Source organism: Pungitius pungitius, chromosome 12 (genome assembly GCF_949316345.1).
Source record: "Pungitius pungitius chromosome 12, fPunPun2.1, whole genome shotgun sequence".
NCBI lineage: Eukaryota > Metazoa > Chordata > Actinopteri > Perciformes > Gasterosteidae > Pungitius > Pungitius pungitius.
Genome location: NC_084911.1, coordinates 15137874 through 15153817, shown reverse-complemented (window position 1 = coordinate 15153817; position 15944 = coordinate 15137874). Strand labels below are relative to the sequence as shown.

At 44.9% G+C, this 15944-nt stretch overlaps 2 protein-coding genes across 2 annotated transcripts; both read left to right on the top strand.

Annotated features, from left to right (window-relative positions):
- Positions 1–371: 371 nt before the first annotated feature.
- Positions 372–7732, top strand: snrnp70 (small nuclear ribonucleoprotein 70 (U1)). Its single transcript, XM_037475501.2, has 10 exons — positions 372–579; positions 960–1113; positions 1201–1263; positions 2058–2112; positions 2205–2269; positions 2363–2425; positions 2549–2630; positions 5663–5764; positions 6273–6372; positions 6460–7732. Exons 2-10 carry the CDS (start codon positions 967–969, stop codon positions 7250–7252), a joined length of 1470 nt encoding a protein of 489 aa, XP_037331398.2. The 5' UTR covers positions 372–579; positions 960–966; the 3' UTR covers positions 7253–7732.
- Positions 7733–7924: 192 nt separating this feature from the next.
- lin7b (lin-7 homolog B (C. elegans)) lies at positions 7925–11986 on the top strand. Its single transcript, XM_037475502.2, has 6 exons — positions 7925–8180; positions 8825–8943; positions 9523–9594; positions 10046–10255; positions 10920–11083; positions 11323–11986. Exons 1-6 carry the CDS (start codon positions 8108–8110, stop codon positions 11342–11344), a joined length of 660 nt encoding a protein of 219 aa, XP_037331399.1. The 5' UTR covers positions 7925–8107; the 3' UTR covers positions 11345–11986.
- Positions 11987–15944: the final 3958 nt, after the last annotated feature.

Here is a 15944-nt window from a genome sequence, read left to right as displayed (position 1 = left end):
CATATGTATCACAATTAACTTGACTTAAGGGAGTGTTATAAATGTCCCACTTAATTAGATTGCATGGGACATCGCCGGAATGTGTCATACAGGTGCTGTGACTCCATGTTGAGTGAATATTATTAAACATAGTTTTAGTATTTTGCCTCCCAAAACGCTCACGTTCTGAATCCATTTTCCTCAATGTACAAAATGTGCTCCAACATACAACCTTCAAATTTTTACTGTGAACAAAACAATGAAATCTAGAATTTCATTCTGTACGGGCAGGTTAGGCACACTGCACTTGTATCGCGGTGTTATATCCCCATTGAACCATCTTGGGGTTGGATGGGTTTGCTTTACGGGAGGTTTACGTCAGATGACATCGATTTACGGCATCCCGCCATTTTACTTTTCACAAACACAAGCAGCTATTCAGCTTGCACACATTCAGATACTTGTCGCCATACGGCCTCGGCACCCCGAAGCTTCTTGTTTTCGACTCTCGCTTGAGTAGGTTGGTCCAGAAGAACTACATCGCGCTCTGGTTCGCGTGGTTCATGGTCTGACATTTTGGAAGACATTGGAGGAGATAAGGTGAGAAGCGCGCTCGTGCTCGAGGCTCCTTGTTAGCATTGTTAGCATGCTAGCTAGCGAAACGGGCATTACTGGATTTCCAATGCTACACTGTTAAGGTGGTAGTCGGTGTTACAGCTATTATCGTGTAACTTGGAGATTACGCACACGGTTTGTGCTCTATGCAGGATTTTATAAAGCATGTGGTTTGGGCAAATTCCAACTGTTTCCTTTTGAACACGTGCTATTAGGGAAGTGGTGTGAATAATGTGACTAACGGGAGACTTTCTCCTAAGCTTCCGGCTTCTGTTGCTTTTACGTTACGGGTTGATTCTGTATTCTTTTTTGATGTGTCCGGGTGTTTAGTATGGTAAGAACTCTATAGGATGTGCTTATTATAGGTGAAGGATGACGCAGTTTTTACCCCCGAACCTGCTGGCCCTGTTCGCTCCGCGGGACCCCATCCCCTTCCTGCCCCAGTTGGAGAAGCTGCCCCACGAGAAACACCACAACCAGCCGTACAGCGGCATTGCACCGTTTATCAGGCACTTCGAGGTGAATATATCTAATGTTCTATAGTCACTGCACACTGTGACTTATGATTAGCATCTCAATGTCACCCCCCCCATCCTTTGTGATCAGGATCCAAGAGATGCTCCCCCACCGACAAGGGCAGAGACGCGTGATGAACGGCTAGAGCGGAAGGTGACTCATTCATTTATACTTTTATTAAAAACTCTTATCCTTCTGTGAAGATGGGATGCTCCCCATCCCCATGTGTACAAACAACAATAAACCAAATCTTAGGCACATGGCGGGTCTGTTAGGTCATAGGTACATTGTATCTACTTATACTGAAATGTAATTTTCCAGCCTGTGCGCTCTGTCTGCTGGTGCTCACCTGTGTGTGTGTGTGTGTGTGTGTGTGTGTGTGTGTGTGTGTGTGTGTGTGTGTGTGCGCGCACACATATCCTCCATGTGCCAATTGGGGCGGAACTCCTCCGTGCACAGAGGACCATAGAGAATTGTAACAGTGAAAACAAACGTAGAGACGTTGATATACAGGTCAAACTCGAAAAATTAGAATATCGTGCAAAAGCTCATTACTTTCAGTAATTCAACTTAAAAGGTGAAACTTATATATTATATAGACTCATTACATGCAACGTGATATATTTCAAGCATTTATTTGATATCATTTTGATTATGGCTATATATATATATATATATATTCGTTTCACCTTTTAAGTTGAATTACTGAAAGTTATGAGCTTTTGCTCCATATTCTAATTTTTTTTCTGTATTCTTGGTATTGGCTGACTTTGTATTATGAGATGTACACATCTGCACGCGACTAGAACTAACTAGAAGCTGTTTGATTTCACTGCTTGTAGAGTTGTTCTTGACAGTGATCACAAGGCAGACCATCCGTCTCTGAGCTTTGCTGTTAACCGGAAGGATCAAGGATCAACCTATTTATTTATCTTTTACTTTTGCAGAGGCGAGAGAAGATTGAGAGGAGACAAACCGTGGTGGAGACGGAACTCAAGCTTTGTAAGATCTCAGTGACGTGCTTTCCAAGCTTTTTATCACTGTTTATGGTTTGTTTGCTTAAACTAAAGGCATGTCTCTCTCTATTATCTCAGGGGACCCCCATAACGACCCCAATGCACAAGGGGATGCCTTCAAAACATTGTTTGTTGCACGAGTGGTGAGTGTGTCAAAACTAATGAGTGAATTGTCAGATGTGTATAGATTAAGCAAATTGTTTTGTTGGTGTCTAATGGTATAATCTCTGCTTTAGAACTATGATACGACAGAGTCCAAACTTCGCCGTGAGTTTGAGGTCTATGGCCCCATCAAGCGGGTACGTTCACTGGTAACTTGTGTCACCATTGGCCTGTGAGGAATGGCCCATTTAGGATTATTCAATTTATATGAGCCGCTACACAATACAGCCGACTAATGTCTCCATTGCGCTTTGTTCCAGATTTACATCGTCTACAACAAGAGGACGGCAAAGCCCCGGGGCTATGCATTCATAGAGTATGAGCATGAGCGAGACATGCATTGTGAGTATCAACGCATTATTGCTCCCATGCTTATGAAGACATGCAGGGGGGGGGTTATTGTATTGAACTCCCTGTCCATTTATTCTATGTGGGTACTGTGGGTACGATACTGGGGTGTCAGCAATCTCTCAACCTAATGAAGAAAAAATAAGAGTGCCTCTAAATGTTGAAATCAGAGTCTGGTGGTTGCCTGATGTGTGTTTGATGCGTGTCATCAGTTGACTGGTTGCGTAGGGAAAACACTTTATTCAGTAGGACATCCTGGAAAAAGAGGGATGACCAGGAAGTAGGACTGTGTTTGATCTGTGAACCTGAACATCTTTGCCTGTCAAGCGGCACATTGTCTTTTAACAGTTAGGCATTGTAGCTCTGGAAGAGCAGCTCTCCTGGTTGGACTGTGATGGTAAGCACAAGGTCACACTGCTCGCCAAGCACTGAAATGAGATTTATCCTTTTGTAGATCGTAGCTATGGCTATAGCTATGTTTGTCAAAGTGTTTATTGGTTGTCTTCAACCCTGGTCATGGTGAGATTAGTTAAATACACAACACTAGAGCCAGCGAGTAATGGAGTACTCTCTTGCACAAATGATTGGAGCTATCTTATGCAATGGCACCATTCTGGGATATTAGTTTAATTGGCTCTTTTAGACCAGAGTTGCTGAATCGCAGCAAACGTGTAGTCACAGTGGTGGGTGGATGAGGGGGGGTGTTGGGCTAAACAGTATATTAACTGTGTGTTGTTCTCATTGCCACTGCAGCCGCCAATCTGTGATGGCTATTGGCCAGAGCTGGCTGGCAGATGATGATGGTTATGATACATCTACACCCTACTACCACAGCTCAGTATATGGTTGGTATAATGGGTTTGTATGATGGGTAAGATTTCTTTCCACCCTCCATCTCCTACATAGGGAAGAGGAGCTACGTTCAATGGGTAAAGCGTTTTTTTTGCAAGCCTTAAAGTGCTTAAAGTGCAATTACTACCACTTGGATTTTAGGGCTTTGACCATTGAACGCATCCCTGACCACTAGTGTAATACATGTTGCCCAATGATTCTGCCCTTTGTCAAAGCCACCTCAGGTTATTTTAGGCTCCTCAATAGCATTAACGGTGCTTCGTGGGGGGGTGGGTGTATGATTAACTGCAGAATATTTAGCAGCTTTTCAGAATCTCTGCATTTCAGGGATGTGTGAAGCAGGGTCAGCAGGGAAAGACCTAGGTGAAGCATTCAACTATTGTAGGTATTTCAATGACTGAGGTATTCTGTAAATGTATTCAACCTGCTGACTCATTGTACTGTGTCAGTTAGGATACTTTATTAGGCACTGCAAGATGCAAATAATTGAAGCTGAGCATGAACAAACATGAGGCAGTGATGATGATGATGATAATGTTTGGGCAGGGCAATACATTTATATTAAATGATAGGAGATTAGATATGGTCTTGGATTGTTATATTTGGGACATCGGCGGTCTTTTTTTCTCGCTGCACTCGATATTTAGTAAAAGCAACAAAGGTCGACCCTACAATATTGATGCAACGTCTTTTTGTTTGTCCCTCGCTGTGTCTCCGTCCTAAACAGCGCGGCGCCAGTTCACAAATACAAATGTTCAAATCTTAGTCGATGCCATATACTGAGCTGGCTTTAATAGAAATGGCAGATGAGGGAAATTTTTTTGGCGATTCATACATAATTTATATTTATAACTTCAGGTAGAGACAAGTCTAATGTAGCCCTGCACATTGATTCATAACAATAAGGTTACATATTTCCAAAGCAACGCTTCAGTGTGTGTCATGTCAGTTAACAAGACATCGGACCTGATATCTGAGGCCTGCTAGTGGCTCGGTTCATCAGTTGGGTGGGGTTGTAATAAGTCAACCCCTGTAAGGATGGAAACTCCATTTTCTGTTTTTCTTTGCTTTTTTTCAGTTGATCAGTTTTGGTAGGACTGGTGGGGGTTTGGTAAGGCCCCATCATGGATGATATGTTGTCATCCTCGGCGAAGGAAGATAGTGGGGCGGGGGGGGTTCTGGTAAGGCCCCCAATAAGAGGTGTTGCGATGGTATGTACTGGTGCCGGTGGATTTTGGTACGGCTAAAGACTGGGGCAGAGTAAGGCCCATGTGTGAGGGACTATGGTAAGACTGTATGATACGAGTGGGGGAGTTTGGTAAGGCCCTCAGAATGTGCATGTGGGGATTTGGTAAGGCCCTCAGACTGTGTGCTACCACTGACGGGTTCTGGTAAGGCCCCCTTCCTAGACGCCAGTCAGCAAACATCACTACGTCAGGCCAGTGTAGCTGCCAGGACGAGCCACCTGCCTCCCGCCAGATCGTCTTCTAACATGCATCAAAATACTGTGGTGTGGGACACCAACCGCTGCAGATGTGCTTCTTATTGCTGCATGGAGCTTGAATCGTGCTCCACTAGATTCAACCTGCTAAACCAACCATTACGTGTGCAAGGCAAACTTATTTTCCTGACCAGAGACTTGAGCTTCAACACGCTTCATTCTGAAGCTGTTATGGTTTTGTACATTTCACAGAAATGACATTTCTCCGAAACATAAGATGGTAAGGGGTCACAGCAGGGATTTTAATTCAAGCAGCTTATCCTTGACGTATAAGGAGTGGCTGTCTGTAGGTTAGTGTTTTCATTCCGTCAGTCAGACCTGCACCAGAGAGCCAGCCTGTATGAACCATGCAGAGAACTAGCTTGCAAAGTAATAATTGTATGACTGCTGCGTGATTCTCCTTGCGACAACTTAGCCTGGATACAATATAATTTTACTTTAAACTGAGAGCTGAGGTTTTGAAATGATGCAGTTAAAAGTGTAACTTATCAATGACTCATCGGGTGGAAGGAAGTCTGCTCCCATTATCCTTCGGCTTTTGCCCAGAGAGCAGCCATCTCGGCCTCGCCTGCTCCTGGTCAGTATAATGACGCACTGTTTGTTTCCTTGGCCACATTGATAGTCGTATTCCTTTCTCACCTCTTTCTTCCCTCTCCCCATTCGTCTTCTCCAGCCGCCTATAAGCATGCAGATGGGAAGAAGATTGACGGCAGGAGAGTGCTGGTTGACGTGGAACGTGGACGCACTGTAAAGGGATGGCACCCTCGCAGACTGGGTCAGCTGCCTCTTGTTACTCTTATTGCTGCAAAGCTCTGTTTGGTTCCATATGGGTCGAACAGCCAGAGGCACGTTGCTGTGTCAGCTAGCAGGCGAAATACGACGCAGCACACTTAATTGGATAAATTAAGATACGTTTCTTTTTTTAACTGCCCAGCCAGTGAGAAGCAATTACAGGGCACACACACAGAGGGAAGGAAGATACAAAGCACTAGGTGTCTCTTCTGTGGTAGGACTGAGACTGTGCCACCCACACATGCTTTTCCTCAAACAATGATTGGCTTCCTTTATTAAACATACGTACTGTCAACATTGGCACTGTTGACAGTGATGGAGTGAACACTGGCCTCTCTCAGGGTATACACCGCTGTAGAAGCACATCATGCGTTCTTTTTGAAACACAGCTGTTGTCTTTCTGAAGTGGCTGGGTTGCACTTTCTGTAACCTGTGTTGACTTTGTCTTGTGGCCTGTACTGGTTTATCTCATGCTGGTATTCCTTCACTAGGTGGTGGACTGGGGGGCACTAGAAGAGGTGGAGCAGATGTCAACATCAAGCACTCGGGCCGGGACGATGCATCACGTTATGACGAGCGTCCCATAGTAGGGTGAGTTCTTCGGGCAAAGGGGTGTGATCTGGTGTGACACGTGTGGACTACTGCTGTGTCTAACAGAACTCTGTCCTGACTGTCCAGTGATCGGGAACCTCGGGAACCTCGGGAACCCCGGGAGCGCAGGGAGCGCAGCCGGGAACGCGACCGGGACAAAGACAAGGACAAGGAGAGGGAGCGCCGACGAACCCGATCCCCTCGATCCCGCGAGCGCCGTCGCCGTACTCGATCCCGCGAGCGAGAGAGGGAGAGAGAGAGACCGATAGGAGGTGTTGGTGGAGGAGGAGCAGGAGAGGAGGTCAGTGCTAGTGGCGGCCGGCGTCGAGAGCGGGAGAAGGACCGCGGGGGGGCTGTGGGAGGAGACAGCAGGAGTAGGGAGAGGAGTCGAGAACGAAAGAGAAGGAGCAGGAGCAGGGATCGCAAGAAGGAGCGGGAGAGAGGAGGCAAGGGGCCGGAAGGGGAGGAGGTCGGCCAGATAGACGGAGCTCCTGAAGGCGGTGAGCGCATCCTGGAGGAAAACGAAGGAGAAGTGGGTGAAGGCACGGAGGAGCGTAGGGACAGAGACAGAGACAGGGAGCGCAGGCGGAGCCACAGGGACAGAGAGAGGCGCAGGGGGGACCGGGACAGAGACAGGGAACATAAGAGGGAGCGGGGGGAGAGGGACAGGGGGGATCGCAGGGAGGAGCGCCACGGATCCCAACGAGACAACATGGGGCCTCAAGATGAAGGGGCCAACGAGGAGGGGGGAACAGCGCCTCCACACATGGAGGAGTACAGTCAGGATGGCATGATGGACCAGCAGTCGGTGCCATCGGCTGACGGCTACGTCTCCAGTGAAAATGGCTACAAGATGGAGGCCCCAGGAGACGAGTACTGAGACGTCCCCCTCATAAATAAGTTGCTTCATACTCTGCCCTTCACTTTTACTATCTCATAGGAAGCCTTCCCTCCAGCTAGGCTCCTCCTCTTAATACTGTTGCACGCACAGTTGATGCGTTGAACTAATTTGGTCCTTTCTGCATTGCCCAACTAATCCGTGCCACTTGTTATCAGATTATTGATTCACATGTTTTTTTCCCTTTCCACTTGGTTTGGTAAGAACTGTAGGAACACACGCTCTATTTGTTTTTTAGAAGGGTGGATTGTGTTTTTTCATTTCCAGATTGAATAAACCGATTTATACTCCTTTGACAAATATCCCCTCAGTGTATGTCCAAGATGGAGATGAAGTATTGTGAGACAACTGAGGGCTGCTCTGTTTGTTCATTCTGGAATGATTTCTTTTAATTGTCTGCTGTTGGTATGTTAGATTTGCAAGTTAATTTTAATAAAGATGTGGCTTAAAGCCAAAACTACATGTGTGTATTTGTGTATGCATTTCCTCACCCATCATGTGACCTGTGGAGTATGATGTGTCACGTTAGAAGGGTAACCTTCCGTTGTTCAGATTCAGTAAGTGCATATATAGCACTGACATGGTAGTACAGCTCCACACGGTGTCCACAGTAGAGGTACATGAATGGATTACAGTGATTTAATCTATGGTGTACATTGAGAACATGAATGGACTCCGATGCTCCGGCGTAGCGGCTTGGTGTGACGTAGTGTGTTTGCATAACGCATCCACAGCAGCCCTTGCATTCTGTCCGTGCGCGTGGAGGATGGAGGCTGCATCGCTGCTCGTGTAAGCGCCGGTAAAAAGGCCTTCATCCTGGACGCGGAGGATTTCACCATGATGTCCTACTACCACCCAGCCAAGGACGCGGACATGGCGGCGCTGACCGAGCCGCTGTGCCTGGAGAGAGGTAAGCGACGGGACGGCGCACCTGGTCTTTGTGTCAAGTGACGCTAGCGGCGCTACCATCGCTCGTGCGCTCTTGTAGTCATACGGCCGTTATTTCGGGTAACTCATCCACGCGCCGTTAGCTGGTCAACCACCGCACGAGACCGGCCGCGCGAGCCATCTTCTCCGTTACTGCCTGCTGGAATGGAACTATGTCTGATGTAAAGCATCGCGCTGCGTATTAAGTGACTCCTCTACGTCGGTCGGGGGCCACTATGGGGTCTATGCAGACTGCCCCCCAGTGTGAGCAACACATATAATGATCATTAAAACGCTGCCGTTCCCCCTGTCGATGCGCGCCCAGGAGGTGAGGACCAGGCCGCTGCTGGTTGAAGGTGGCTCAGGAGGAGGGAGCTTACTGTGAGAAGCTGTTGGCTTGTGAAGGCCTCCTGTGTTCCACACATGTGCAGCCCTCTGGAGAAACGTTCTGGTATCAGACAAAAGAGTTGAAATAGAACAAAATCACATTTTCTTTATTGTGCTTTTTGGACTATGGTATGTTCCTTATCGCCCACGGTAACGTGTCGGCCTGCGAGGCCTGCTCAGCCCTTCGGTAATCCTGTGTGTGTGTGTGTGTGTGTGTGTGTGTGTGTGTGTGTGTGTTAGATGTGTGCAGGGTGATCGAGCTGCTGGACCGGCTGCAGCGGAGCGGGGAGCTTCCTCCCCCCAAACTCCAGGCCCTGCAGAGAGTCTTGCAGAGTAAATTCTGTGCTGCCATCAGAGAGGTACGGATGTACAGCAGGAAGTTGGGAGAAGTCTGCTGGCAAAAAGAAGTACTGGCCCATTGGGTCCGTCTGTATGGACTCACCACCATTACTCCCCAAAACTGTCAGCATCAGTGGGCGGGTCCAGAGAATGCTGGGAGACATTTGGCTTGGTTGACAGGCAGATTTCTTAAACCATCATTTCAACATCGGTCCAAATAGGGAAATTCTAACAAATGACCACACATTCCAGTAGTCTATATTTAAATAAGCAGGGTTTCTGCTCAGAGCAAGCAGCCATGTTGCTACAGTAGCCCAGAACAGACAACCCTAAAAGCAGCTCTAGAAAGGCCTGTCCGTCTCCTACTTGGAGACCAGGGGACACAGGAAGAAGTTCAGCTCGCTGCCATCAGGCTTACGGCTGCATGCATCCAAATCACACACACTGCGCATTGATTTCAGAGATCTATTCATTCAAACATCAATTCTTGAAATGTTAGTGTAAATGAATAATATACCAAGCTTCTTTTTTGTATTGTACTGAATGTCTAATATTTTCCAGTGCTTTTCACGTAACACTTGTTTGCTGGTGTGACTCAGGTTTATGAGCAGCTGTATGACACTCTAGACATTGTTGGAGGACCGGAGGTGCGAGCACAGGCAACTGCCAAGGTATTACATGCAAACAAATGACTAAACACCACTTTGCTATTGCACAAAATCAATTGTATAAGAGACGTTCAGGTACTATTTCAATTAAACTAGCGCAGAGAGGTAATTCATAGGCTGAGAGGCTGTCTCGTTGCTCACCTGCTATTTTGATCCAGTAGCACAAACGGCAAAGGTGCTTTGTCGGTTGAATCGGGGGTGAGATGAGGAGGAAATTAATTTAATTTCTCAAATTGGATGCTGCTGCTTTCAGATGCTAATTTCCACTAGCTATAGCGTTTTTACATTTTAAAGGATAGGATCATATGTTTAAAGCATAAAGTAACACCGATGTACCCATTTATACATTAAAACACTTTTTGCTTCATATTTTACGTAACCATTACAGCAAGTCAAACCTATTTCAATATTGTATTGTTTTAAGTCTGACTTGAAAAATGGCCTTCCCAAACAGGCCACAGTGGCAGCATTTGCAGCCAGCGAGGGCCACGCTCACCCAAGGGTGGTGGAGCTGCCAAAGACAGAAGAGGGCCTGGGCTTCAACATCATGGGGGGCAAAGAGCAAAACTCCCCCATCTACATCTCCAGAGTGATCCCAGGGGGTGTGGCCGACCGCCAAGGAGGGCTGAAGAGAGGGGACCAGCTGCTGTCTGTCAACGGAGTGGTAAGAAGCTCGGACACACACTCAGACAAGTTTATTTTAATGACACAACATTGTAATCAATTGCCTCAAAACCTGGGTTGGCATCAAGGACACCACATGTATAAAGATCATACTAATTACTCTTCTTCCACAACTCACACAATTACCTGTGGTGTATCACAAGGTTTGATTTTAGGCCCACGTATACTTTCTATTAACGTGGTTCCACTCGGCCAAATCCTCCAATGACCTCATTTCTATGCAGACAACACACATATAGTGAACGTGGTCCCCTGTCTGCTTATTAAAAAAGTCTGAGGCTCCCTGTTAGTTTTAGAATTGGTTTTAAGATTCTGCTGGTCACTTCATGTCTGCGTTTGGCCCCAAGCTTCATTGTTGAAATGTTAGCCCCGTATGAGGCTTCTTGGAGGCTTAAATCAAAGGGTGACCGTGGCCATGAGAGCCTCTCCACTTTGGATAAGGCTCCCCATGATGGATATTGAATTGATTGTCAACATGTACTGAAGATCCCTTCAAAAGGGTGAAAGGTGGCACGTACAATTCAGTTGACCCAAATTAACCTAAGTAAAATAACAAATTAAAGTGTAAACCACGTTTGAATGGTGTGCAGCAGACCTTTGGCCCCTAATAACGTGTGGTCTGAGACTCTCGTGTGTCCATGCAGAGCGTGGAGGGGGAGCACCACGAGAAGGCCGTGGAGCTGCTGAAAGCCGCCCAGGGTTCGGTCAAGCTGGTGGTCCGCTATACCCCTAAAGTCCTGGAGGAAATGGAGGCTCGCTTTGAAAAGATGAGGAGCGCCCGAAGACGACAGCAGCACACCAGCTACTCGTGAGTCTCCACTGTCGGCATCACCCTGTCAGCCTGCCCCAAAACAAAGGACAAATTCTCTAACTCCCCTCCATCGAGATCTGAACTCAATATGGAGATGAAAGTGGGGGGAGCTGGCATATGTCTCTTATGTGAAGGACAGCTTGGGCGGGACGATGAACCTTTCAAGGAACCGATTGGTGAATCGGTGAGTATATTTGACTGGCATGCAGCCTAATTCTCTCTCTATCTCCTTGCAGATCTCTGGAGTCCAGGGGCTAGCTGATCCAAGGCCTCCATCCACCTTATCGTCAAACCCTCCTGCCTCTTCTGTTCTAGTCATAGACGAGACCCTATTTGCCCTATTTCTTCGAGTAGTGCAGAGTAAGCTTGTTAGACTGTAATATCACCTCTTCAGTGTAGAACCACCCACAGCATGCTATTCCAGAAGGGCACGGTATTCTCTATAGTGTGGGGCTTAACTAGAACGTAGCGTCTTATTTTCTCAAGTGTACACTCAGCCGTGTCCAGTGTCTGTAGTTAGACCTCAGTAGCAGAGGAAGCATGTTGAAACACGGTCTCCATTGGATGTCCCAGCTAGAGGGCTAACCATTAGCAGTATGAAGAACTACCTTAGTAGCTGGCAAGTGTTATCTCAGTTAAAGTATTAAAGTATTAAAAAACATAATTCATTTGTGTATTCATTGATTTGCATAATTATTTATGAAATAAAGTCTTAACTCTTGTGTTCAGTCAACTTTCCTTTTGAATATGGGTTAAGTTCCTGGTTTGAGCAAATAAACCGTTTATGATTCTGATTCTAATGATGTATAATGTTCCAGTAAACACAGTTGGAGTTGGCTGTGAAGTAGACATGAAATTATTTTTAAATGAATAATCACATTTGTGAAACCTTGTTTTCTATATGTGATAACTGGTTTTCTTCTTTGAATGTGCTGACGGACAGAGGCAAGTCCAATTGCGGTACTGATAGTATGATGATACTTTAGCTGGTCATATTCCTCATTAAGATAGCTAATTGACACCTTTACTTTTAAACATAACTGATTAAGCAGCTTTTTCTCTTTTTTTTAGAGCCTTTCTTACTGCTATAGGTCGCTGCCCTACCTGTGACCACAGCCTTAATGAACCCAGAAGGGGCAGGAGCATTTCTGAACCCAAAAGGTTTGAAGTTGTAAATAAGAAACTTCTTGGGAGTGACAAGACCAAGACCTGATTTAGCCAGGAGAGACTTGTAGTAATGGTGTTGACTTTCTTTAGAAAGACAAGCAGTTTGGTTGAATTAGTACACCAGAAGCCTTTTACAAGATTAGGTAGGCTTTTTCTACATCATGCCTTAAGGACTGTTGTAATCAAATATTGCTTCTCTGGAAAAAAAAGGGGGGGGGGGGGGGGGGGGGGGGGGGACTAAAAGTGCTTCTCTATACATTCCATAGTTTTTGAATTGCTATGTTGGTGATACCAAATTCAACAGCTGATGGAAGATTGGATTTATAACCGATTGAATAGGAGTGCCCAAGAACCAGCTCAGCTGGACTTAACCCAAGAAACTACTGTCAAGGTGTCACCAGGGGGACATTGTGGTTTCTGTAAATTATTGGTTCATTATATTTTAGTATGGTTTGTTTTATATTACATTTTAGCATAACTTGTTTAATCACATTTTACCATGGTTTGTTTTATTACATTTTAGCATGGTTTGTTTTTATTACATTTTAGCATGGTTTGTTTTATTACATTTTAGCATGTTTTGTTTTATCACATTTTAGCATGGTTTGTTTCATTACATTTTTATGTATTAACCCACCTTTCAGTAAACTACATGCACCTGGAGGGACTAATCAATTACAGAGAGCCCTGGCCAACCGCATTGCACAATGAAATGTCCTCCCCTCTCCAATTAACACAGCTGCTATAAAGGACACTAAGCACGGCACGAGAGAAGAAAAAGAGAGGCCGCAGGAAGGAGAAGCCACAGTGGAATCAAGCGAGAGGACGGCAACACAGCGGACGAGCAGGCAGGGTGCAAACGAGCGAGAGGAACAAGGCGGACTGGACACCTCAGGAAAGGAACGGATCGGAAACTAGAAGAAAGGGCAGGACGGATCAGCATCAGTGGCTGGTCGAATTCTTAATCTTTTATAGCACTTTGTTCCAGCTGGACTTTCAATACAATTGTAGTTGTTTATGGGTTTTTAGTTGATAATAAAATCCTCCTTTTAACCACACTTTTAAGTCTTGTGATCCATGCTGTTCTTCCTCTGATGAAAAAGAACCTGTTTTTATGGAGACCGAGACTCCGCAACTAGGTGGCGTTGCTGGTACCTTTTTTTATAAATGTATCCTATTTTTTAGTAGATTTTAAGTCCGCCGCCTCACAGGGCTGACAAAGGCCATCTAGTAGAGAGGGTAGCGGTCTGGACCCAGGCTGCTCCATGTCCCACCCAACCTCTAACTGCTCTTTGGGCGCCCTTACTGTAGCACACTGCTGCACAGTGGGATGGGTTACATCAATGCAATGAAGACCCCTGAATCCCTCTCAGCACATAGAGTCCCAGACCCACAGAGTACTCTCTGCCCCGCCGCTCCAACACCACCCGTCCAGCCACCCCAACAACACCCGCCCCAACACCAGCAACTCCAACACCACCCGCCACACCCGCTCCAACACCACCCGCCCAGCCACCCCAACAACACCCGCTCCAACACCACCCATCCCAGGTTCAGGGTGAAGAAGGAATAATTATAAATATCTTTACAGTTTTTTATTGTCATAAAATAAAGTATGTTAATGTTAAGTTGTTTATCTTCTGATAATTTCCATGAAATAGATTCTAAATATTTATTCCTTTTATTATTCAAATAATTTGTCATAAACCACAAATGGTGGTTACTTTACATCCAGCGTAAATATATTTTTGTTGGGTTATTGACCAATACTAATTATTTTGACCTTGTTGCATCATTTTTATATTTTGGTTGTTTCGGCAGTTATTTTTTTCTTTTAAATGCTGGGTAATCTATTGATCAAAAATGTTATCCATGTTAAATCTTAGTGTCCTGCCTTGACAAAACATGCCTTAGTTTTACCTTAAAAATTTTGCAAATTACATTTAAATGACTATTTTTCAATATATCTGTGAGGGAAACAATGTGAATTTACACATGAAGCAATAATGTAAAAGTGCATACAGGTAAGGGCCTTGTGATTAGAGACAGGTGTGTTTGGATGGGGAGATAACAGTTATTGACTTTGTCTTAGCCTAAATGATCCGATCCTGTAACACAGGACCATTGGTATCTCTGATTACAAGACATGCAGCACATTGGATATTTTTTAAAGTCACTAAAATAATTCAAAAACTGCCTTCCCTGAAGTAGTATTGAGAGTGTACAGTTTGAAGTGCTGGCTTTCTCTAATGTTTGATTTGAATTTGTATAGAGATATTATATTGTCTCTGGAAATATTCTGCAATCTAACAAGTACACACAGGACATCACACAAGCTCGTTTGTAAAGGCATGTTCCTGATGCTGGTACCTTTTACTTAGCCCACCAGTACTTTTCCCTCCAACAGAGGGAGCCAGAGTCCACAAATAAAAGCCTCCACACATGAACAGATTCAGTTCATAAATCTTAAAAGATCTTAAAACTCTTTCTTTCTTTCTTTCTCTCTTTCTCTCTTTCTCTCTCTCTCTCTCTCTCTCTGGAGGGCTCTGTTCATTAGTCTCCATAATTTGAACTTGCGACCTTAAATGTACAGGAATATGTTTTTTTTCACGGAAACCACAGATGCCACCCAATGAATGTCTTCAAAGAGAGAATGCCAGAAAATGTTTTTTTTCCGCAATTAACTACTTCCCGTCCCTTCTCGATTGCATTTTCCTGTAAACACTCCTGAACAACATGTTGTGTGACCTACTTCTTTTTGAGGGTAACACAATCCAGCAGTAGGTTAATGGACTGGTCCCCCATAGGAGCCCAGAGGTCCAGCCTGATTCAAATGGCGTTATTGCCAAAGTGTGGATGAGGTCATTGCGGCTGACTCAGTAAACTGGGATACTGAAAGCTGACAAGCTGGGCTCCAGGTAACCAGTTTGACTGTGCGTTTGTACATGTGTTGCTACATAGGGAGAATCATTTTGAGCAATGTAAGTCTGTATAAGTCTGAGCTGTGAGTGGGAACTCCAGGCACAGTTGTAAATACCAGTCATCTACTAAAATAGCAATTCATGTGAACAATCCAAGAACTCAATCAGTTTATGAAGCATTATCATTGAGAGTGTAAATGCGCAATCCTCATAAAATGATGGTTGCTACGACGATGATGTGCATCACTCTGACAACATCTTGAATTTGGAGCCGGTGATGTTGAAATTGTTGATAAGCGTTTATTAGTCAAGATATTTGCCTCACTGGGCTGTCTTGCATCCAGTTGCTCATCTAATACCTTACAGGAGAAAAAACTCCCCAAAAAAACCTCTTTGGGGAGAAATTTGGGAGAAATCCATAAAGGAAAGCAATTAGCTTCCGTCCCCAGGTTTTAACATTGATAAACATGCTAATGTAATAACTACTATCTAACATCACACAAACTACAATTATAACACTAAATATTTCTACATGTATTCTAATTTCTACCATTAGATGTGCTCTACTGCTTAAATCCCTAACAAAAAACATGTTAAGTTTATGAATTTGATTTATGTAAATTCAACCTCAAGAGGGTAGAAAGCTAGTTTCCGTAGCTGAAAACATGAAAGAAGAGAACAATTCCAAATACGTACGGAAGAAATAGAAAGAAAAAGACGGTATTTTTAAGTAACCTTTCTGCTAAAGACGCGTGTTCGGGCCTCTACTA

What these genes read in the sequence shown, in the direction of transcription:
- lin7b (XM_037475502.2), top strand. Translation starts at nt 8,108, where the DNA reads ATGATGTCCTACTACCACCCAGCCAAGGACGCGGACATGGCGGCGCTG. An exon ending in GCCGCTGTGCCTGGAGAGAG is followed by an intron (nt 8,181 to 8,824) that starts GTAAGCGACGGG and finishes TGTGTGTGTTAG; the next exon opens with ATGTGTGCAGGGTGATCGAG. An exon ending in TCTGTGCTGCCATCAGAGAG is followed by an intron (nt 8,944 to 9,522) that starts GTACGGATGTAC and finishes GGTGTGACTCAG; the next exon opens with GTTTATGAGCAGCTGTATGA.
- snrnp70 (XM_037475501.2), top strand. Translation starts at nt 967, where the DNA reads ATGACGCAGTTTTTACCCCCGAACCTGCTGGCCCTGTTCGCTCCGCGG. An exon ending in ATGAACGGCTAGAGCGGAAG is followed by an intron (nt 1,264 to 2,057) that starts GTGACTCATTCA and finishes TTACTTTTGCAG; the next exon opens with AGGCGAGAGAAGATTGAGAG. An exon ending in TCTATGGCCCCATCAAGCGG is followed by an intron (nt 2,426 to 2,548) that starts GTACGTTCACTG and finishes GCTTTGTTCCAG; the next exon opens with ATTTACATCGTCTACAACAA.